Source organism: Gavia stellata, chromosome 2, assembly GCF_030936135.1.
Source record: "Gavia stellata isolate bGavSte3 chromosome 2, bGavSte3.hap2, whole genome shotgun sequence".
Taxonomy (NCBI): Eukaryota; Metazoa; Chordata; class Aves; order Gaviiformes; family Gaviidae; genus Gavia; species Gavia stellata.
Genome location: NC_082595.1, coordinates 61,851,407 through 61,876,061, shown reverse-complemented (window position 1 = coordinate 61,876,061; position 24,655 = coordinate 61,851,407). Strand labels below are relative to the sequence as shown.

Here is a 24,655-nt window from a genome sequence, read left to right as displayed (position 1 = left end):
CCCAGTTCTCTCAGTCTCTCCCAGTGCATCATGTGCTCTGTCCTCCTAATCATCTTGGTAGCTCTCTGCTGGACTCACTGTGGTATGTCAATGTCTATCTTGTACTGGGGAGCCCAAAACTGGACTTCAGACTTGATCAGGTCACAGAGAATTTTAGAGGGAAATTTGCTGTTACAGCTGATTCAATGTCATGTTGGGCTGCTGACAGAAGTTCCCACTTCTTCTCCCCAAGGTACCCCTCATGCAGCCTCCTTTGCATAAAATCTCACAATCATGCAGTCGCCAGCTGTGACAGTTAGTCACCGATATGACGGAAGCGTCACCCAGACGTAAAATTGAATAGCTTTCTCCTGGTTCAGGTTACTCTTCTGATTTCCCTAAGGCCATATGCTTGCTAAATACAATGTAAGCATGTGGGACCAGGAATTACATCAGATATAGGGTAACATGAAACTGTATCCTAAGATTCCTTGTGGAGACCTTGAGTGGGCAAGGAAGAGATGACTTAAGCTGTCAGCAGTGGGAGAAACTGATCACACTGCTTATTCCTGTAAAAACCCTCTGTGTTAAAGGAGGAAGAGACAAAATGGATGAGAAAGTGGAAATGGTTAGGCAGGTTTTTTTGGTTGATTTTTTTGAGTGAAGAATACAGTAGCATTATTTAAGTCAACCAGGAAAGGCTCTGGTAGCGTTATCGGAGTCGAACAAGAAAGACTCCTGGAGGTAAGGAGAACTGAATTCACAGTGTCAATTGAAGCAACAGAGAGCAAAATTCTATATTTTCTATTAATGTTTATATTTAGTGTAGTTGCTGAGACCTACCTTTTAAACTGATACTTTGGGTCAATTAATACCACAGAGATGTGAATTGTATCTCCTGTTTGTCCTGGGAAGTTGAAGGCTTGTTTAGAAGTAGTCAGAAAAATGAACTGAAACAGTTGTATTCAGACCAATGCCACTTATCTTTCATTTTATGCATATATTTACTGCTGAAATGCACACCAGAGGGCAGTAAAGATATTTCAGCAATATGACTAATAAGAAACAAGATATTTTCCTCTCTTCTTCAGGAGAAGATGGAACTTTTGTGTATCCCCCAAATGAAGCCCACCTGAAAGCTGTAGGTTAGTTCATTGGAAATTATCATTCCCTTAAGGCGCTGTGACACTGAACAAGTCAATTTGTGCCATTTCTATAAAGGCATATCACTTGCCTATCCTTCAGGATATTATGAAGCTTAATTAATATTATTTTATTCTAATCAGGTTCTTCTACAGTCTCCATCTCCACAGTATCCAGATGACTTGCACAAGCTTATTAAGCAATGTGACTAGCATAATTAGCTGTAGATTTTTCTGCCGTATTCCCCAGGGAAAACTATGTGGGTTTGGGTTTTTTTTTTAATTTAATTTCCTCTAAAAATAATGAGAATGTTTTTATATTAACAAAAACAAGGTTTGCTTATTTAACACTGAAGTTAGTCTGTGGTCAAATTGGAGAAGCTTTAATGTAGAATATGATTTCACAGAAAAAGCTACAGAATTGTTACTGAATTATGAAGTGCATTGATTTATATAGATGGTTATCTGATGCATTTAAAAATGTTGAAAGTAGTGAGCAATCTACTGGGCAGCCATTAGCTATCATAATTTTCTAGCTAGAAGTGGCTATGAAATTTGGCCTCTCTGAAATGGTTTCTTTAGCAGAAGACAGCCCGTCTCAGCTGACTGTCCTATTCCCTCTGTAATGGCGTTCCAGGAATGGTGATGATGTAATGGAGCAGAGGATGGAGTTGGGACAAGAGAAGCAGTTTTGTGAAACTCAGGAAAGCACTGTTTCTGTCTTAAATGTCTTGATGTACTGCCAGATATATGGGCAATAAAATAGAGAAACTTAATCAACTGGTGTATGTGGGATCTGAGACCATTTATGAGTATGGCAGATACTTGATGGAATAGCAGTGATGAGAACACCGCAAGTTTGAAGGGTATATGATATTCAGGCAGAACAAAAATAAAGTTCAAAAGTGCTAGCACCACACTGCATGTGAAAGATGTGCCTTCAAACGTCTGCCTAGGTTGTTTTGGCGACATACGTTTTCTTTCTTTTGTTCTGTGTTGTGCTGGGTGTCATCATGTAGTCACTACATCAACAGGAGAGAGATGCTTTTATAGATTTCGTTTTGTTGTGAGTCCACTTTTCTGGATGGAATGGTGATGAGGGGTTTGTGGATAAATGATCGCAAACATTAAAATGTAACGGAAGGATGAAGAAAAACTAGTATTTTCTATCACTATTTTTTATTTTTAAAATGAAGTTTGTTATGGCCCTAAAACTAAATGAGTATTTTTCCTTGTTTAAAGTAAGAATTTACTTTTGTGAGTACAAATGTACTGAACAAAGGGTGAAGATAAAATGAATAACAAGAATGAGATTATGAAAAAGGGAACAATCAGTGTTGGGGTAGAAATAAAATTAAATATATTCAACATGCAAATTTGAAGACGTAGGCATACTAAACAGGAGAATGATTGTAAATATTTTCAAGTTGTTCAAGTCAAGGGTCATGCTGTTACTGGAACATGACAAACAGAATATTTAATCTATTCTGAAGTCCTGTACATGATTTTCGGTAGGAAAGTAATTGAAAATTGAGGTAAATGACATAAAATGCAGTCTAGACTTACAAAGATGCTATCAGATTAATCTGGTTGTTTTGCACATCTTCATCTAAAAATTAGATGGCCTTATGTATTTAAACTAAATCCTCTATGGAGGTGCGGTGCCACAAGGAAAATCTCTGGTTTTGGTAATGGAAGGAGGGAGGTTGGTAGAGAAGTTAGTGTGAAGTGAATAAGGAATCATCTCATAGGGTTGATTCCCCCCCACCCCCACCCCCAGTAATGGTTTTAGGACTGATACATAGTTCAGCATTTTCAGTAATGTTATTAGCTCAAAATGTGGGTCAGCTCTGATGACAGTTTTGAAATATTGCAAATAATTAGGATAATCAGAGCACAAGATAGCAAGAAATGATGGTGGCCCTCAGGAGCAGATGAAAGAAATAATTTGAAATAGAATAGTATGCTGTGAAACTTCATGCACCTTAGGATAGATTACCCACCAATAAAAGTTTGTTGAGAGTTTATAAATTCAGAAGCAGTAGAGGGGGAGGAAGAGGATCTAGGTGTTTTATCTGAAGAAGGGGTGGGAGGTTGAGCCGCTGATTAAGTACAACTCTGAAAAAGGCAAATGTGGTCTTTTGTGATATGGTCATTGATAAGAAATACTAATGTATCTCTATAATGAGACCTTGTATGGTGTATATTGTGTACCCTTTCTGTCCATATTCATTTAAGAAATAAGAATTCAACCAGGAACAGGTCCAGTGAACATCCAGTGAGGTAACATAGATGCTAGAGATGTCTTGGGAGGAGCAAAGGGGCAGCAAGATTTCTTTGGTCTATTGGAGTGAGTGCTGAAAAGGCATCCAATTACTTACGTTTCTGAAAGCGTTCCAGCAGAATAAATGCTAAAGAGGGGAGAAGTATTTGGCTAAAGGAAAATGTATGGATGGATGATTAATCGATTCAGCTGAAAATTAGAAGAGAGAATCTTGAGGAATCCCTCAGTGGAGCAGTCCTGTTTGGGGCAAAAAAGGCTTTGGTTGCCCTGGGACAAAAGGGAATTACCGAATGCTGTGGCTGTAGGATGCAGAGTGGATAGCCATTCCTACGTGCCCCAAGAGTGGTGCTTGGCAGGGTGTGTTCTTAAAATTTCTCATCTTGAAAGAGCTTCTTTTGAAGAGTTTCAACAGATTACAGGAAGCAGACAGCATGCCAACTGAATTTTTCTTATTTTCAGGTACCTCTCTTTTCCCCGTATAATCTCTTCCTTTCTTCATGTCATTCTGCCAGTTTCTATGAGAGATGAAAGGTAGATACTTCCTGAATTGCTGTAGGATCTACAGGAAGAAAGAACATAGAGTTTTTGCTGTATCTTACATCTAGGTGGAATTATTTTTCTCCCCTTCTTTGGCGTAGTAGAGAAAAGAGACTGAACCTATACCTTTTTTAACCCTATTTAGTATCACGTTTATGCCTCAAAGATTTCTGATCTACAATCAAGTTCAGTATACATTAAAACTACCAGAAAAATTTGAGGAGGAGGCTTTTTCTTACATAACTTTATGCCTGTTGTGAAGGAGGGTGGCGGTTTGGTGGCAGGTGACGGTTACCATTACACTGCCCAGTTAAGCGTGAATTAGAGTAGAGAGATAATAGTGTGCTGATCCAAAGTCAGCGTTCTCATGAAGGTTTCTCATCTGGCAAGCCAGTGTGTTTCTTCAGTCTGACAGAAAGTGTGACTAGCACGTAAACACCTTCCTGCATTGGGTGCAGGTGCCCAGGTGCTGGGGGGCTGCAGGGCGGCCTCTGTGGGGAGAGGCCGGGGCTGCCCCGTGCTGGACACAGCCGGTTCCAGCCGGCTCCAGCTGACCCACTGCGGGGCAGGGCTGAGCCCCGCACCCACAATGGTGGTGCCTCTGTGATACTGTGTTTGAGCGAGAGTAAAAAACGCCATGCGGCAGCTGTGAGAGAGAGGAGCGAGGAAAATCGTGAGAGAAACAGCCCTGCAGACACCAAGGTCAGTGAAGGAGGAGGTGCTCCAGGCGCCAGAGCAGAGACCCCCTGCAGCCCCTGGGGAGGACCACTGCTGGGGCAGGGGGATATTCCCTGAAGGAGCTGCAGCCTGTGGAGAGAACCCACGCTGGAGCAGGGAAGAGTATGAGGTGGGAGGAGCAGCAGAGAGGAAGTGTTACAAACTGACCGCAGCCCCCCATTTCCCATCCGCCCTGCGCTGTTCAGGGGAGCGGGAAGGTAGATGAGTTGGGAGTGAAGCTACGCCTGGGAAGAAGGGAGGGTGGGGGGGAAAGTTGGTTTAATTTATCTTTCTTTTTCACTATCAGAGCCTATTTTCATTGTCAGTAAATTACATTTATTTTCCCCAAGTCCAGTCTGTTTTGCCTGTGACGGTAAACATTAGGCAATTGCCCTGTCCTTACCTTGACCCATCACCTTTTCCATTTTATTTTCTCCACTTGTGGTGTTGAGGAGGGGGAGTGAGAGAGCAGCTGGGTGGGGGTCTGGCAGCTGGCCAAGGTCAACCCACCACACTTCCTTAGGGCTTTGTGTTTTTAGACATATCCATAGGCTCAACGGGTGTGTTTTGCAAGCATTTTGTGTAAGTTCCTAAATGTTTTCTTTATGCTATTTGCAGATTTAAAAATTGGCTGTATTAGTGCACTGCTGTATTTTTCAAGTAACTTTTAGTGTATTTTCACTTTTTTCTGCTGATGAAGCTGTGTGTTGCCTTTTAACTGATGAGTGAAGTAAGCTCTTCAAGTGCTAACATTTCTTAGTGATAATTAGTCTATACAAAGAAGCAAATCGTAGTTTTAGACCAGGAGTTCTAAGAATTAATCTTCTTAAAGAAAAAAAAAAATTAAAATAATTGTGGGCAGAATGTTTGATTTCAGAACTATTATCCTGCCATTATAAACAACTATTTGCAGTAAGAAGTTTTTTTATTTTGTTTAGACTCCTTTTAGAAGAAGCTATTTTTATTGGTTTGGCTGAATCAAAAGATTGATAAAAGAGGGTGTAAAGCCTTTCCATTAGATTGCTTTGGTTAAAACTCAGTCCCAGGTGGAAGTGACTAATGATTGTTCCTATCTTGTGGTTGCTTAGTGATAATTGTGCAATAAATTAAGCTTCAGTCCAGATCTCATAGCTGCATGGTGCACTGAGTGGTTGGTAAAGTGCAGTTGTTAACAAGTTTCAGCAAAGGCCAAGGGCAGACTAAACCTGGAAACAACATGTTTCGTCTCAGGTGATGGTTGAAGGACTTTGGCAGAGTAGTATGAGGAAGTCTGCACAATGTCTCCTTGTGTACTGTTCTGCTGAGAAAGTACTTTATTGGTCAAGGTTGTCCATTTGTCTAAATGCAGTGGCTTTGCTGTGGAGTGGAATTGTTTGAGACATTTGGAAAATGCTTCAATTTATTCAGTTCAATTTAGTGATAAATGGAATAAGAGAATAAGGATAGAAACTCCCGGAAAGGTTTCTGTAGCTTACCTGTGGGTTCTCATTTCTTTTACTGTAATTATTTCTGTTCATCAAAATAGTTGTAAACAGTACAGCGCATTTTAGCTTTGAGTAATTTTACAATTATATTACAACCTCAGCAATTAATTTGTTTGATGTTACATGCCCAGTGTTGATTTGGTGTTTTTCTTTATTCTTTCCTTGTATTCGTGTGATGGCAAATTTAATTGTGGTACATGTCACTGATATGGTTTTATTTGTGCTCCATATCATCCAGTAAGACAGACTTATTTATTCATTAGATGCATAAATTAGGTAGCAGAAGCAGCTAGTGCTGAAATGTCTTTTTTTGTTTAATTTTTGCATTGTTATTTTTCGTATCATCTTTGTTTTCATTTCAGATCTTGAGGGTTGAATATGAGCTGCCATATCATGCTGTTTTTCGAGTAATTCTGGGGTTGTTGATTGTTAGCCAGTCCTGAAGACTTCCCAAGTAGAAGCCTAATTTTGGGTTCCTAGTTTTGAGGACTAGTCCCAATTCAGAAGTTTTTGCAGACGTTTCCTTCTTTATTACTTCCACAAGAATATCCTCTAACATGCAATGGGTAAGATTCCCATTTGCTAAAAAGAGATTTCCCATTGCCTGGCTTTCTAAGAAGGGGGCTTCTATAAGTCCATTGATGCTGGGTTTTGACGCTGTTATCGACATTACACAGCCTAGCTTTCTAACTTAAAACAAAACCCCTAAATTAATCCTTAAAGGACTTCAAAGAGAGCTTGTTAAGTACCGCTCATTATGGTGGTTGCTACCATAGTCTGCAGATACAATTACTTCTAATCTAACTCTGTTGCTGTTATAAGCAGCAGCAGCAGCACTTAAAGCTGGCACGGTAGCTGTGCGTCGCTCACTATAGCAGCTGCCAAGCTGATGTGAGTGATGCATTCCTCATAGTGCTTCCTTATGTTCTGTCAGTTTATTAAAATGGAAATGGAGAAGTATCCAGCTGAACTTCCTCTGTCTCTACATCCATCTCTCTCGTTCTCTCTCTCTTCCTGTGTGTTGTGTGCCATGTTCCAATTTTAAATGTGGTCTTTGCTCCAAACTGCTGTTTGGACAAGCATCTTAAAGTTGTACTCTTCTATTTTTATTCAGGATGATTTGTCGGTAACCATAGGTGTCACTTAAGGAAGAAATTACACTCATTTAATGAGCTGGACATGGTGGGAGATCACTGAGCTGTATTGCAGTATTATGGACAACTTAAAATTGTTTAGCTTTAATTAATTAACAGTTTTCTACAAATAGAGAAGTGGCACACTTAAAATGCAAACTAACATCGTCTGTGTATTACAAATGAATATGATATTTCCCTCTGCCCATTCACCTTCTACTGTGTGAAGAAAAAGGTGGTAAGGTGGTATGATGGCATGGTCTAAGCAAGTGTCTGTCTTGATGGTTTGGTGTTTCTTGCTGGTGGGTGATACCAGCAGAAGAGCTCCATGCTCCACCTTTGTGCCATTCAGTGCCATGCAGTGGGGGCTCTGACCCACTCCCTGTCATTATGATTTCCCTCCTGGGAAGTGTAGATCTTGGGACTAAAGGATCTCCTACGGCGGGTACTCTGAGGGGGGCAGGCTGGGGAGCCTGGGCTGTACAGAGCAGCATATTGCTGCTAAAAAACCAGTAGGAAAAAGTTTCCTGTGCCAAAGTGCTGCCTCAAAGGCTTCAGTGAGGGAGTGCTGTGATGGCATATGACTTTGAAGGGCCTTCTTTACTATCACTTACAAGTAAACAGCAGAACTTGCCACTCAGTAAGCACTGTAATGTCAGTGTACAAGGTGGAGACAGGAGTTGAAGTTTCCTTTTATGGCCCTTAAAGTTAAGTATTTTATTTTCTTTTTTAGCGCTTTTGTGATTTCAAGGAAGCTGAAGAGGGCTTTAAGTACTACTTTCACCTTAAATATTTTGACAGTAAAGATGTTTCTTAACATCTAATTGGTATAAATTATGAAATTCTGAGGTTTGTGTGAATGTTATTGATTTCCTCTCCCACATCTTAAATCCATGTGACTTTTAAAGTTAAGAACTGGCTGCATAGATCCACATGAATTTCCCATGCTTTCCTACCAGGCTGAGCATTATTAATGAGTTACACCTTGCTGTGTTGTAGCACCACACTGATTAAATGAATTAGTAAAATGAGAGCTGCTTATAGCAAGTCAGTCCTGCAACCTGTGCTTACTGTTAATTCCTCTAAATGTAAAAATTCATTTATAGTTTGAGTCCCTTAAATGAGAAATGGACACGTGTTTATCTGTGGTCTTTCTTTCATACTTAAAATGAGAAATAAAGCTAATCTTTTTTTAGAAGTAGTATTTTTAACCAGCATAAGTGGTCAAATTAAACTTGAGTGTTGTGGAAGAACATTGGTGAGAAGCCTGTCATAGCAAATATAAATAAAAAATGAGGAAAACTTGCAGTACTGAAGTACTTACAATTTTTCCGTCTTTAGTATGGACTAGGAAGGACTAGTTGGCAGAAATAGCAATGGACTTACAATATAGCAACAGTAGTTTTAGATCATGGAAAGTTACAAACGCATGTGTATAAGCTTCTGCAAAATTTTACAAAGCAAATGAGAAGACAGTAATGGCTGGGGCAGAGCATAGTTGGACAGCAGTGTAAGTTACATTTTTTTCCTCTCTAAACAGATTTTCACCTGTCTTCAATTCTTAATTTTTTTTCTGCCTTGTACAGGAGAGAGAATGAGGTTTTTTAAGTTGTAAAGTTTGATTGTATACAAATGTACCTACCTAAGGTACTGATGCCTAGAACAGTTTATTAACAGCCCATATGGAATATTACATATTTGATGTTAGTTGAAATGGATCTAGTCTATGAAATGAGACTATATAAATGGGATTGTTGATGTCTTATGTTACAATGGGCTTTGATTGCTTTATCTTGTATAATATTCTGACCTTTTTTTTTAATGTAGCGGTATTTTCTTGTTGGAAGTAATCCTGCAGAAACCAAATACCGTGTTTTGAAAATAGATCGCACTGAACCAAAGGATTTGGTTATAATTGATGATAAGGTGAGTGCCTCTCTATTTAGGTTTTTTCAGTTATTCCAAATAATACTGTCTATATTGAGCTGAATTTAAATATTATTCATTTATTCTGTTTCAACAAAGGTATGTTACAGAATCATAGAGTCATATAACAATTGAGGTTGGAGGGGATCTCTGGAGTTTGTCTAGTCCTACCCTTGTGCTCAGAGCAATGTCAATTAGATCAGGTTGCTCAGGGCCATGCCCAGTTGTGTTTTAAATACGGCTGGAGACTCCACAACATCTCTGAGTAACCTGTTCCAGTGTTCAACCACCCTCAGGGTAAAAAAGCTTTTTCTTATGTTCAAATGGATTTTCCTGTATTTCAATTTGTGCCCATCGCCTCTTGTCCTTTGACTGGATGCCACTGAGAAGAGTCTGCTTCAGATTTCTTTGCTCCCTTCTACCAGGTATTTATACACATTGATAAGATCGCCTCTGAGCTTTGTCTTCTGCAGGCTGATCATTCACAACTCTCTCAGCCTCTCCTCATATGTCAGATGCATACAGTGTTAGCATGAAAATGACTAGTTACAGTATGGGAATGGCCACAAGATCTCCAAACAGCACGTTCGCTTTAATGAAATTTTGCCAAGGTTTTCAGTTTATTACGTATGTGCTCCCAATGGTTTTCTTTTGTTCAGCTATGCTGTTCTAAGTGGAAAATACATTTAGTTACTATCTAGCCAAATTTTTAGTGTTTCTGATATATCATATCTGAAGCAAAATAAACAGCAGCAACAAGAGTTTTAATGTACACAGTAGAAGACTTGATTCCTTTCCAGGAAGTTTATGGTTTAAAATCGTAATGCTTAAGATTTAGAAATGTTTGAATTCACATGTGGCCATGACTATTTCTATTGCAGTAACACTGAATTTTGTGCATAAAAAAACTTGTTGTACTTGTTGGTAGGACTGAAACAGGAGACAGAGGATGTAGAGCAGATGGTTGGTTTATTGTATATTAAGTACATTCTACTATTCTCAGACATGAAATAACGTTTAACTACCAAAGCAGTAACTGAAGTGAATTTTATTTTAAAGCATGTGTATACGCAACAAGAGGTGAGGGAACTTCTTGGCCGTTTAGACCTGGGAAACAGAACAAAGATTGGGCAGAAGGGCTCTTCTGGGTTATCTCGAGCTGTCTCTGCTTTTGGTGTAGTAGGTAAGTGTTTTAGAAAATCTTTTGTTTCTTAAGGAGGTGAGGCTGTCATGCTGTATATCTTTGTCTCCCCTTGATTTTATTTTTTTTTTTAAACTGAAGAGGATTGAGAAATTTCATTCTGAAAGATAAATAAGTTTCTATGTATTTCGTGAAAACAGGTGGCCAGTACAGGGGTGAGAGTTGTGCTGTAACTAGTATCTTCTTTGTCACTAAGGGAGAGATCTAGGAAATAGCCAAACTCTAGAAGCTTTGTTGAAGATCTCACCAAACTCAACTGATTGTAGGACACAAATCATGTGGAACTTGGCCCCCTGAATTCCAGAGCTCACAGAATGCTTTTTTTAAAAGAAAACAAAAGTTGTCATCCTTTATTATGTTGTATTTCTTCATCACACGCTATTCAGAAAGATGACTTAATTATCTTTTTGATTAACTTTTTGCAGTGACATATCTAAAGATTTCTTTTTCATGTTTGAACAAGTATAGCTGACTAGTATGTCAACTGAATTTTTAAATGCTGATCAGCTGTCCATAAGCCTAGAGAATTGCTTCAAGGATTTAACAGCTTCTAACTTCATCTGAAAGTCACTACTTTCCTGCCTGTTGTCAGATACTGAGGTCGATGTATTGATGGGCAACGTCTCCAAAGTAAATGTTCGTGTGTGCTCTGACAGCCCCCAAGAATACTTTGTGCTTTATTTGCATCAATATACAGCTGGACATCTGAATACAAAGCTGCAGAGGAGGTGGAGAATACAATTACTTTAAAAGATGCTCTTGAATTTTGCATAGCAACCAAAACATAAAAAAATATTGTTAGTATTCTAATCTAAACTGGCAGATTAAGCAAGCTTTCTTCTATATTATTTTTGCCCATGAAGCGTTTTGGAACTTGTCAATGGATCCACATTTCAGAAATTCTTCAGATGAAGTTTATGTTCTTTATTAATATGGGTAAACATAAAGAAACTTCTAACAGTCTTGCAGTATTGTCTTTTTTTGCACAAGCCATCAGTGCTCGCTATCTAAATATGTGATAATATATTCAGTTGGAAAGTAGTTGTGTTCAATGAAAATTTTGCATCCCAGTTGTGTGTTTGTTTCTATGTACTCTTCATAACAGGAGAGTTTCTATTCTGTAGCGGGACAAAGGTAATTGTTATCAGAGATGGTGTACTATTTCTAGATTATTTTTTTTAGAAGTAACGTGCTCTCTTCAGTGATCTTCAGATTATCTTGCACTTTTAAAGTATATGCTTTAGTCGTCTTCGATCTTGATCCTATCTAATCATACCTGTATAAACATGTAGTTTGAGGGAATGGAACTGGTTGTTTATTTCTGCCTCCTGGCCGAGGTCAGGAGGACAGGGCTATTTTTTGTAGAAATGGAAAGGACAGCTTTGTTCTGTTCTCTGATTATTTCATTAACCAGAGACAGTGCGTTCAGTGCACTCAAAATGGGAGTGCTGATAGGCTAAGTTCTAGTTCACTGTATAGTGTTTTAAAGTTAAAATCGCTTTTAAATGGAGAGAACCAGGCCAAGGGAAAGGCTGGTTTCTTGTCAGACTTTGGTATAACATTTGGGGAAATTCAAAGGATAGAGACTGTTCACGCAAGTGATTTTGGTACCTAGAGGACACAGGAAGAACTTTGACTGCTATTTAACAACTGAAATTCAATAGTCTGGCTGCTTCAAATGGACGACTTCGTTTCTTGTTGTCAGCAGGGTCTCCTGTCTTTGTGCAGGTGAGAGTATTTTTCCAAGGGGGGGTTAATAAGGCAGAAAAGGCTGCAGTTCATTCGATCACATTGCAGCCTCCAGCAGTGACAGGGAGGAAAATGTGTACTTTGCTTATCCTCCTCCTTTGATTTATAATGCAAAGCCAAAAGAACTGAATAGAAATACAAGTAACAATGTGAATTGTGAGTGTTTTTTTCCCCCCCTAATTAATATATTTGTTGACAGTGCAGCAACGACTGAGTTTCAGGCTCTTTAGTAGCAACCCATCAAAGCAGCTATCTCCAAGAGCTAATTCATGTAATTTATTAGTTATTAAAACTTAGTACTGCTGTATCTCTGCTGTATTAGAAACAAATTTGGGTTCAGGGGTGGTTACGTATTTCTATTTTTAATTTGAATTTATACAAGGATTTGTTACGCTTTTTGCTAATGACATGTAATAGAGACATCCAAAGAAGCAACTCAGTGAAGAAGCATGGCTATGCCCTGTAGCGTCAGGGAATGAGAAGCCTTCTTTTTATAGGCAATAAAGCCAGACACTGCCTGTTCTACCTCCTTAGCCCTCTGGACTTCAGCAGGGTCAAGTGTTTGTATCTGAGAGAGGAAATAGAAAGAAAGGATTTACCCTGATACTCTGAGTGGCTAATTTGGGGGCGATACTGCTGTAGACAGGGACTTCAATTCCCTGCTGTTAAGGAGAGAGAGCACAAAATTGTTATAGCACCCTCAACTCCTTTTTCTGTTCTGTGCCCCTCCCCAGCAGAGAATACATAAACCTGAAAAAAAAAAAATTGGATGTTGGGATTCTTCCTTGCCCTGGAAAATTAACCTTTTGGTATCTGGAGTAATTAGGGTATGCCTCACTCTGAACAATGAGAGTCCTATAAAAAGCAAATAAAAATATCTTAAGTAGACAGCAACTTATTCTGAATTTTCAGTGTCTTAACTCTACTACCTAATATTAAAAATACACAGAGTGGAAGGGAAAAAAAAGTAAAAACTGTATACTTCATTGATTAACACTTACTGGGAGTGAATTGTAAGGCTCTGTGTCTATGTATATTTTTGTATGTGTATATATACACATTATACATATAACATTAAGAACAAACAAAAATTCTATGAAGTCTTGAAACAATTCTGGTACTGTTTTTCTAAATATGTTTGATCAAATGAATGCAAACATTCAACTGATAGCACTTTAATGCTGTTTTAACAGGTTTTGTCAGGTTTTTAGAAGGCTACTACATTGTGTTAATAACAAAAAGAAGAAAAATGGCAGATATTGGAGGTCATGCAATATATAAAATAGAAGATACAAATATGATCTACATTCCAAATGACTCTGTAAGAGTCACTCATCCTGATGAAGCCAGGTGAATAATGGTGGTAAAGAGTGTGTACTTTTTGAATATTTTCTAAGCAATGGTGAACTGCAACTACAAATTTTGGTTATGGGTTTCCTTCTGTTGGTATGTCATTCAAACCATTTTATCTTAGTTGATAAATTAGTGTGGAAGAATGGAGAATGGGCCACAAGTTCTGTGGCCTCTAACCTAGGGGGTAAATACAAGTGTTACAGTCTTTCAGAGCTTTTTGTCCACATCTCCATGTGGACATGTCAAAGCTACATCCTAGCAAACGTGCACCAGGAAGCATCCACTATAAACATTGTTCTTAGAAGGGCAAAGTAATGCTAATACTGGTTTATATTGTTTTGGGTACTGTTCTTTTGTTAGTAGTTCTAGCATTATGCTAATCTCACCTGAAGAGATCTTTTGTGCCCTTCAAAAAGTGCTGGGTAGATTATTTAATGATTCTGTGCTGTCAGAATCTTGTGAATGTTGTTGTTGTAGTGGGTGATAAAGTGACCCACTGCTAAGTTTAGCTGCTTCTTTCCTTTCTGTGACTTTTTTCTGAAGAAAGAAATTTGAGCCTTTGTATGAAATGTATAACTACATCCTGGTGGTGTTTTTATCAAGGCAAGGTAACTTTATGAAATACCACACAAATGGTATCAATAAACTGCTTTTCAGTCTGCACCAAGTGTGAATAGTCAAAAAGTGATGGACTGTGATAAACTGGTGTCAGGTAATAAATCAAGCCAATGGTAACTGTTAAAAAAGTTTTCACTTTAAGGTATGACTGATCGTAAACTGCAGTCTCCCCTCTTAGAATGCAGCAGACTGTAGTATCTAACCTATATATTTATGGTGTTAGCCATTTTATCATTCATAGACAGTCTAATGGTTTCTTAGAATTTGCAAGGGTATGACAGGTTGAAGTAGGTATTTCTTTTCTTGTTCATTTATTTGAGAATAACTGTGAAAATCTTTAATTCTTTCATAGTATTGTTGGGAGTTTGCTTGTGTGAGTCCTAGAGAATTTGACCCACATGTAGAAAATGGAACTATATCTACAACTGCCTAAAGAAACAGAGTAGACACAGGATTAAAAAAAAAAAGAAAGACTATTTGATTTATTTAATCCAGATGCTGACATTCTAGTGGAATTACCTGTCAAAACAATTACAGTAGGATAGAAAAGGAACATATAGCAAGAGTCAACATTTATATGTAGTTTAATTTCTGAGATCCTCTGAATGATATCTTGGGGTCTGTCTGGTTAAACTAATAATTTTCCCTTCAACTTGAATCATTTTGCTAGGTATCTGAGAATCTTTCAAAATGTGGACCTTTCTAGCAACTTCTATTTTAGGTAGGTATTAGTTACTAATTCCTTTAAAAGTTGTATACTTACACTTGCTATAAGATTCTGCTTTTGGATTTTGATACCCAAGATCTTTAGGTTGGTATTCTGGGGAAAAAAGACGTGTGATCACACTGCTTGTGCATTTTCATCTGTGTCTTTTGAACCTGCTTTCTCCTTTAGCAAATTGATTAGGAATATAGTCTCTGTGAAGTTAAAAACTATAGAACTATTAGTGTCATGGTAGAAGGTAGACACTGAATTACTGTTTCCACTGACTGTTCAGCCTTGCCAGATTATGCAGAAGTTCTCTCTTTGGAAAAGTATTGTATTTCAGGGGATTTGCTTGTCCTGTCAGTTTTTCTTCCTTGATCTCATTTTCCCAAAATAAAGCTTTTCCTTGATTCAGAAACAAAGACAGAGAAATAGGTCCTCATCTAAGGTATACCTGCATAGGGCCTTCTAGGCATTACCAATTCTCTTGCTTATTTTTTCATAAATGCCATACCTAAGACAGGTTTCTGTGTCCCAGCTATTATTACACATGAGATTTTTGAGACAGCAGAAAAATGAGGGAAATGTGGTGATAAAACTTGGCAGTAGTAGTTAGAAGACTTTAAGACTTAAAAAACTAAACACAGCAACCCTCTTGCAGGGTGTAGCAGTCTAGAAGATACTCCCTCTTGGAAAATCAAGGCTTTTTGTCACAGCAGTATCTGTGACAACTACCAAAGTTTCATGTCTGTTTTGTGGTTTTGCATGAGAAGGCTTTTTCACAGCATAAAACCTAAGTTTTTCTGCCATACTTTGTCTCCAAGCCCTAACATTATACAACTTCTCCCCTTCCCCCTCCCCCACTTGGAGATGATGAATGTATACTGTTTCTGTGGTTATGCATAGAGAGGAAAGGAGAAGGTTTTTATATGACTCTCTGATAAACACATCAGCTTAATTTAAATTGTTCTTGGCTGAAATCATAGCATATTTTTCTGCATGGTTTTCATGTAAGTCCTGAACAGAATTAGAAGTTAGTTATAAGAAAACATTTGGTCTAAAGGGAAAATGGAGGAATAGCCTGAACAAGTCTTCTACTGGGATACTGTTTAAAGGTTCTGTTTTACACAAACTGAGCATGTAGCACATCTTTGGGTTTTTTTCTAACAGATAAGCATGTCAGGCCATTATTATGGAAATGTGGTAAATGCATGGTTTAGACTTTGTTATCATTGGTGATAAATCTAAATGTCCAGTGTTCAAAATTTTTATTTTAGATCATTAATGAATATCTAGAACTTACAGGACAGCCAGTAATCACTGATGCTGTCTTAGGCTAAAATGGAAATCTATCTGTATTTCTGATTCAAGTGTTGTGTAAATTTAGCTTCTCCTTGGGGAAATGAATCCTAGTGGCTTATAAAATTTAGCAATTAGTGTAGACTGTTGTCGGTATATAAGACATGAGATGCAAAATTTGTTACTTTTATGGAAATAATAAAAAAAACCCCAAACCCTTTTGTTTATTCAGCAGCCACTGTCTTAAAATGCATCTGTGCTGCAATCACAAATTTGAGGACAGAGATAGTTTTTGTGGACCAAATTTTTGGCTGTTTTGAGTTCAGGTAGTAGTAAAGAGAGTTATACTTCAATCTCAGAAAAATTAGATTGTCTGTATACGGATATTTCTGGTGGAATAGCTATTTTTGATCTTCAGGACTGCTTCTTGGGACATAGTGAATTAAGTTCGTTGATATGCTGTGCTCAAAAGGCATTTTCAGTTTTCAGTTATAAGAAGAATATAAATACAATTTCAGCTATTGTACTGTAAACAGTTTTTATGTTTGTAAAGCTTCTTTTGGAAATCATTTGTGTCATTTGCCATTATAGAATCAGAATCTGTGTATCTTGTTTGAAAGTCTTTTTTTAATGGATAAAATAGCACTGTGTTAAATGTAAGTACAGATGGAGAATAAGGGCTTTCAAAAAAGTCCTGTGCATCTACAATTATTAATAACTGTTAACTGTCTATCAGTTACAGCTATGATCTATCTCACTCCCTTCAGTATAATCTTACTGTCCTGAGAATGCCACTTGAGACATTAAAAACTGAAACAACCCAGACCCGACAAGAGAGTTTTGATATATTTGAAGATGAAGGACTTTCAACACAGGGTGGAAGTGGTAAGCAAATATGCCTAATTAAACTAATGTTGTTGGCCATGATTGCATTTAGAGTATGTTCCACTTAAGTTTACTTTTGAGAAACATTCAGGTCTTCTGTATTGATCAGTAGTCTCATAACAGTTGTGAGTTAATAAAAGATGTTGTAAAGTGCCAATTACAGACATTTGAATTTGAACAATGCAATTTCTAGAGGTGATTAATCATTGTTTTGTTAACTTACATTGCAATTCAGGGAGATAATTGAGCATGCTGACATTTTTCAGCAATTGATTATTCAACTGACTTGTAAGACTCCCAGTAGGAATGAATTACAAAAAGAGTGGGAAGCAATAACTGATTAAGTTCTAATAAATCTTTTTTGTTTCATGTTTGAAAATATTGAGGACAGAGGGATTGTATGAAGTTAGTATCAACTTGATGTGGTAAGCACTCAGGAAGTCTAGGAAAAATTACTGATTTCAGTTGAAAACTACTGCCTTCACTTTGGATCTAACATATTCATAAGAGTGTAAAGATGACCAGCCAGACAGGAGAACTATTTTCTCTCTCTTTTGCTTCATGCACACTAAAAAGAAAAGTTTCCCCCAAAATTCTTAATAATGGATTTCATTCTGTTGAAGTTGATGGTTTTTATGTTTTATTGCCCTGTGACTTGTGCTCATTATCTGAATGCTTATCAAAAAATTACATATTTTTTTTTTAACTTTTTGGTATTGTCTATGCGACGACACTTTTTTCCTTGTTTAATTGTGAAATATCGGAAATAACAGTGCTACCTTTGATTCAGAATGAATACGTTGCTGTAAAAGTGGTCTCAAACTGCTCTGGAGATTCAGCTAGCCGCCTTAGGTAGTAATAGAACACCATGCCTTTTAAATACATTACTGATAAGCAAAGTAATAGGATAGAGGAAGTCTGCTACTATTTTGCTTGACACTATGAACTTGATACAGAAGCCAGCTTAGATACAACATCTGGATCTGTGCTTGTCCTGGTTATAAAGAGGCTCAACAGCCTCTCTGCATTACCACCCTTGTTCGTAGTCGCCTGCTGTGTAACTGTCTTGCACAGAAAATATAATACACAGAGAAATATGATACAAAAATTGCACTTGTCCTAAAGTAACTTTGGTTCTTTGAGATAGTGTGAATTGCATGACTCATCTTCCATCTCTTCTAACCCAAAATGAATCTTCCGAGGCACTGAAGAAGGAATTTATTGGTCCTGCTTTCTGTGCCTCCAAAGGGGGCTTTGAAGGTCTGACAAGAACATAGTTAAAATACAGCAATGAAATAACCCAGGCCCAAATTTATGCAAGATAAACTTGGACACTGTTTGTCCACCCCTTTGTTTTTGGCACCCTTTCATCACAACACCTAGAATAGACCTACACTGACTACAACTCAAAGAATGATAATGAACATTAGGTAAGTCACTAGTGATCTTTGATACTGGATCTTACTATGTTAAATAGCTGCAAACATCTATCAAACTGTCATTTAAAAGCCTAAAAGCAATGTTGTATACAGTGTGCCCTAAATCTGATGGAAAAATTGAAAGATAATCAAATAATGTATTAGCTTTTAAAGAAAAGCAATACTGCCTCCCCAAAGAAAAAGATACTAGTAACATGGTCATATATATCAGGATATCAGGAATTGGTTGTCAAATACTAAAATGGCAGAAATTACTGTAAAGGGTGAAGGGAGCAATAATTCCTCTGCAAAGGCTCTTATCTGCAAGATCCCTCAGGAATCCATACAATGGCATAATCTCTTCTATGTCTTTGTGAAAACATTGGGAGATAAAGATGCCATAACCTTGACCCCATCAGCAGTATGCTGATAGCACACACAACTCCATTTCCAGGAGATATTAGTAATATATCTGTTTATATGATAGAATATGTGTAAGAAAAATCCACCTGTCTTTCAAGAACAAATTCTCACCAAAGTAATGCTCCTAGAAATGAGAAAGCAGAAAAATTGTTGACCAAGCACTTGTGGCCAGGTTTTGTTCCATGTATACACTCCTTCACCAAAATGGTTATGTCATTTTTCCCTGGGCTTATGGTAAGTTGGGTGACTAGGTGGCAACAGTTTGATCAACAGCTGCATTTTCACCTTCAGTCTGTTAGGAGACCTCATCTTTTTCCCCCAGCAGAACATTTGGCTGCTGTAATTGACATACATGCTGTTACGATATAACTCATCCTGCCAGAAACTTCGTTTGAAAAAACTACACAAAAGATGTAGGTAATACAGTTCTTGTCCTATTCCTTCTCTTTAAGATTCAGACTCATTCAATTCCCTTCACCACCTTTTAGGACCTGTTGTCATCTTGGTCCTGATTTTTGAAACAGAAAAAGACTTCAGATAGATCAGAAATTGAATTTTGATTTACAGGTCTACAATAGCTGCATTTCTTGGTGTAAGTGCAAATTAGGAAAACCATGCTAAATTGTGTGAGGAGGGGATTGACGTGCTTTTTGTAAAGGGGGCCAAGGCTATGCATGATCTTCCAGACCCTAACAGGTAACTCCAGAGCTGACCCACAGCTGGAAAGCTTAAGTCCTCCTATGAGAGTATTTTTTCCTTAACTGGAATTCACAACTTGATTTACTTCCCTTATTATCAAATCCTCTGCTGCTACCATGCAGACATCTCTTTTTCAGAACTGAAAGTATCAGAAACTTCTGCATGAAGGCACTCAAATACCACAGTGACTGGCAACCACAGAAAAATTGTAAATCCTCATAAATGCTGAACTTCAGCATATGCCTGAAGTTATCTGTTTCACATCCTCAAAGTTTGCCTTGCAGTCAAGGGAAAAGCAAAATAAAGGTCCAATGACCTGGGTTTTAAAACAGTCCAATGCAGGTAAGCTTGTTTCTTAATTGCTAATGCATTTTCATTGTAACAACTTTCTAGGTGTATTTGGGATTTGCAGTAAGCCTTATGAAAAATATGTGTGGAATGGCAAGCTTCTGGAGGCAGTAAAAAGTGCTGTTCATCGTGACTGGCTGCTATATATTATTCACGGATTCTGTGGGCAATCAAGTATCCTTTTACTCTTGTAACAAGTGTTGGTTTATAGATTTTTTTTTTTTCTGAAAAAGTTTGAACATGTGAAATACATCTAATTATTTCTTTGTCATGTAAATACTTTTCAATTTTAGAATTATTGGTTGGCTTTTATTTTCATTACTTTTCTAGGTTTTATGCTAAATAAGAAATATGGTTATGTTCTTATAACTGCGTTCTCAGTGAGGCACTGTTTGTAAGCATGGGGTTTAGTAATAAAGAACAGTTCTTTACAGATTCCCTTTTCAAAGTTCTTAAAAACGATTGTTGAAAAGGGCAATGCTCTCTCCCAGCTGCAAAAGAAATTTGGAAGTGATACTCATCACTGTTAAGGAGATTTTAGTAAATCAGATGTTGCAGTTTCATACACCTTCTTTAGAATTTAATTTTGCTTGCATGAAGTAAGTGAACAAAAAATTGCATGTGACATGTAAGCCTTAACTTCTCTTTCAAGAACTGTTAATATACGGTCGCCCTATATATGTCACTCTGATAGCCAGGAGATCAAGCAAATTTGCTGGAACACGTTTTCTGAAACGAGGAGCAAACTGTGAGGTAAATTAAATGTGATTTTAGGGGTTCCCTTGACCCCCTAACAATAGGAAAGCTTGAGCTTGTGTGACTGGAGAACTGAAATGTTTTAGAGGGTTGTTAGGGTTTTGGCTGTAAATTTATGCTGTTAGTGTTATCACAGCTATCGTTACATTTTTAATTGAGATAATAAAGCTGTTCTTAAAATAATAAGTCTTAACCAGCAGTTCTTTTTTTTACACTTAGAGATAATGTTATTTCCCAAATAGAGTAAAAAAAAAAAAAAAATCTGATAATGTAAATTTAGGGACAAATTGGAATTTAATCTTCAGTGGTGTTCTCACTACTATGATTTGGTGTCTTACAATTTAATTGTACTCCGTTTGTAATGATCAGTTCTCTATAATGCGTGCAGCTCTGAAGTGTCATGTCTACATCATATGCATCTTTCTGTTTTAGGGAGATGTTGCTAATGAAGTGGAAACCGAACAAATACTTTATGATGCTTCAGTTATGTCATTTTCTGCAGGGAGTTATTCTTCCTATGTTCAGGTTCGAGGATCTGTCCCTCTGTACTGGTCCCAGGATATTTCAACTATGATGCCTAAGCCACCCATAACATGTATGTACAAATTATTCTTTGTGATAGATCATGGTTAGCACTGTGTCCTAAAGGAACACCTGAGAGAGTAAGTGAAAACTGAATTTGCAAAAATGAAGGAATTGTCTATGCATTTGTTCTTTGGGAAGCCATAATGTAAGGTAAATCAGTGCTCTGTATTATAAACATCATGGCATACAGACATTCAACTATATAAAAAGCTGGATTTGATGAAATTGAATAGGAAAAAGATCTCCATCTTAAGACTTCACATTCAGAAATGGAATACAAAAAACTTCTGTTGGAAGATGCCAGTTTTCTTTGTGCTTATTTTGTATACAAAGTTAGCTACAATTATGTTAGTATTGTGGATGAAATTTTGAACCTATTGAAAATGGTGGAAAACATCTGGACTAAGTTTATAGTGCCAGAATAATTGCTCTTTGTAAGCATCTCATGAAAGTATTGGTTAAGAAGTCACTTCCAATTTGGAAAAGGGAAATTTTTTTTAACAGCTTTTGCATGAAAAGAGCGGAAAATATGTAATTTGTATCATTACTATCACAGAATTAGTATGTATCTTGTGAAGAGTACTTTTAAGAGAAAATTATTTAACTGACTCTACAGCTCGCTTAATATAGTCCTGAATACATGTATTTGTTGCAGTGGACCAAGCAGATCCTTTTGCACACGTTGCTGCTCTTCACTTCGACCAAATGCTTCAGAGATTTGGCTCTCCCATTATTATTTTGAATCTTGTGAAGGTACAATATTTTGAATATGTTTTATATGTTTTCTAATTTTTAACATTATGCTTATTTCTGTAGAGTCTCTGTAATTTTGTTTGTGTTCTAAACTAATATTAGCTTGTAAATGGAGTATTTTCTTCATAAATCTCATCCTACATGGACGGTATAGTACATAACTATCTAACTGCTTCCACTACTGCCCTTCAAAAAAAGATTCCCATGTTTATAGGCTTCTTACAGTAACCTTTGACTGTTGTTTTCAAGTTTTTGCTATTACCCCTTAGATGTAAGTCCAAATAAATTTAACACTAAACTTAATTTAGCACTAAAAAATACTAAATTAGTATGGTTCCATGCAAAGTGAGGCTTGTAGGGTTCTTGACACAGATGACTGAGTTATTTGAAATATTATGATAAAGACCTATTTTCTGTTGTTTGCTCCATCTGGTAGAGTCATGGAAGTATGAGCAGGAGAGAAAGCTGAAGCATCTGATGCTAGCTAATGGGTGGTACCATTGGCAGCAGGGCTGGACCAATGGGGGGAGCTTCATGATTGCTGCAGTAATTCAATTCACTGCTGTGTGAGAGGCTGTGGTACAAAGCCTGGATTCTGGGTGGCACTGTAATTTTGGTTATTACAACTTATATTTGTGTTGGGGTTGGTTTTGTTTTGTTTTCTGTTCTGATCCAGCCATTTTCTGTGGTGTTGTCTCTTTCCACAGTTGAGTTTAATATATCGGGGGTTTTTTAATCATATCTTATTTTCTTTTAGTCTTTAAAAAAAATTATTTATCATGTTGTAGAACTGTATTCAGTAGAAAAAAAGATCTTTTATGTGCATGTAGGATCTGTTCGTAGTATAAAAAAATGAGGGAAAATACAAAAGGCATTTAAAACTCTTAAGTTGTAATAAATGGCAACTTAGATAACCTATTTTCTATTTCAAGAAGCTTTCCTGTGTAGGAGTGCTTTTAAGACTGTCCAAGAATCTGTGGAATCAACTTAAGATAGCATTTATTGACAAGAAAATTATTTTAGCTCTTGTAGCCATAGCTTTCAAAAGCCATCGTTACAGTGTTAGTCCAGGCGCACATGACCTTGATTGTGAATCATTATATACTTTTATTCACAGGGCTTTTGATACAGTGGCTGAAAATGCATCTCTTTCTTTCTCTCTTTCTGTAAATGCTCAATATTAAGATGCTAAATTTTATGTTCCTTTATTATTTTATGTACCGCTGAAAAAAAAGTGAGGGGGAGAAGCCCCCAAATCTGAACATTTTTTTTGGATGTTGTTGTTGCTTTTACACAAGTGCTAAGCATTTCTATCTTCAGGACTTTTATTACTTGATTTCTTCAATGTTGATGAAATATAAATCTATGCCCTCCTATATCTGTCTATCCTAGAAACTTGTTAACTAGTAATGAATGTACTAGGCTTCCTTTTGGGTTTGTTTATGTGGGACTGCTATTATATATTTAAAGCAGTTTCTATAACATAGGTTCAGTATAGTTTTTAGTTTGGATGAAGTTGAGAAGAAAGTCATACTAATATACAGAGTGCCAAAACATATGATACATTCAGAGAATGGCAACCTAATTCTAATTTTTAAAAATTATTGCAAAGCTGGGAGATGGGAGCTGTTCTTCCCCATCTCCTGTCAGTATTGGAGAAGAATTTGCCTGGGTCCTCTTGTACCCCAGAACTGAATGGGATACTTTCCTTTCTGCCTGTCTTTTTCCTTCTCTTTTGTTTTTGTCCATTTCCTCTGTATTACGAGTTTTGTCTCTGTGTGCACTTCTTTGCTCTGAAAGGGTTCCATTTTTCAGTCAATGATTATGCACGGTTGAAACAGGTGAGTTTTACTACTAATACAGATCAATTGTTAAAAACCCAGAATATTTAGATTTTTCTGTCTCTTCTGTTCTTACTTTAATTGTACTAGTTATGAAGAACTGCTGGCTGTTGTTACAGATTCCAATTTAATTTCTGTTATATATACATACATGTATGTATACATGTTACATACATTTGTTAATGAAAATTGTAACGTTAACTTCTTTTTCTTTTTACTAAAGGAACGTGAAAAAAGAAAGCACGAAAGGATTCTTAGTGAAGAACTTGTTGCTGCTGTGACATATCTCAACCAGTTTTTACCCCCAGAACATGCAATTATATATATACCCTGGGATATGGCCAAATACACAAAAAGGTAGAAAAGATCCTTCTTTGTACTAGTGCTCTTAACCACAAAACAAATAATTATGCTAATGAGTGTGTTGCTTTTTGGTTGAATGTAGCTTAGGAATGATGGGAGAATTTTATTAAGAACTACGGACAGAATAAAACCTCAGCTTTTTGAAGGATTTTTAATGTTTTCTATGGTTTCTTACCAAAGTGGAGCAAGGCCTGAAAACTTGGAAGTTCTCTGCAAAGGAAAGTTTTAGAGAAAAGCCACAAAAGATCCATCAACATTCACTTTTTATTTTTAATTAGTCAAAACACTGCATTTTGTCAGGTGTTCCATTTCAGTCATTGAATTTATTGAGTTACAAAATTTTGGAAAACAAGGGGTTTCGTATCAATCAGTCTTTTCCATTTCCACTTCCAAAAGAAAATGAGGGCATTAGTTTCAATGTTATAAAACATTTAGATTATTAGAAGCTTGTATCTT

The 24,655-nt window shown here is 37.0% G+C and overlaps 1 protein-coding gene across 2 annotated transcripts in view; it reads left to right on the top strand.

Annotated features, from left to right (window-relative positions):
* FIG4 (FIG4 phosphoinositide 5-phosphatase) overlaps nt 1-24,655 on the top strand; it is a 76,667-nt gene that overhangs the window by 2,484 nt on the left and 49,528 nt on the right. Inside the window, exons 1-11 of one of the 2 annotated variants that reach the window (XM_059833177.1) lie at nt 7,528-7,578; nt 9,104-9,202; nt 10,262-10,385; nt 13,346-13,502; nt 14,794-14,844; nt 16,865-17,013; nt 19,947-20,075; nt 20,554-20,654; nt 21,090-21,252; nt 21,898-21,995; nt 24,060-24,193. In XM_059833177.1, coding sequence (XP_059689160.1) covers nt 7,528-7,578; nt 9,104-9,202; nt 10,262-10,385; nt 13,346-13,502; nt 14,794-14,844; nt 16,865-17,013; nt 19,947-20,075; nt 20,554-20,654; nt 21,090-21,252; nt 21,898-21,995; nt 24,060-24,193 — 1,256 coding nt within the window. Of the gene's footprint in view, nt 1-7,527; nt 7,579-9,103; nt 9,203-10,261; nt 10,386-13,345; nt 13,503-14,793; nt 14,845-16,864; nt 17,014-19,946; nt 20,076-20,553; nt 20,655-21,089; nt 21,253-21,897; nt 21,996-24,059; nt 24,194-24,655 lie in introns of those variants that run through there. The other variant, XM_059833169.1, reaches the window with a different exon arrangement.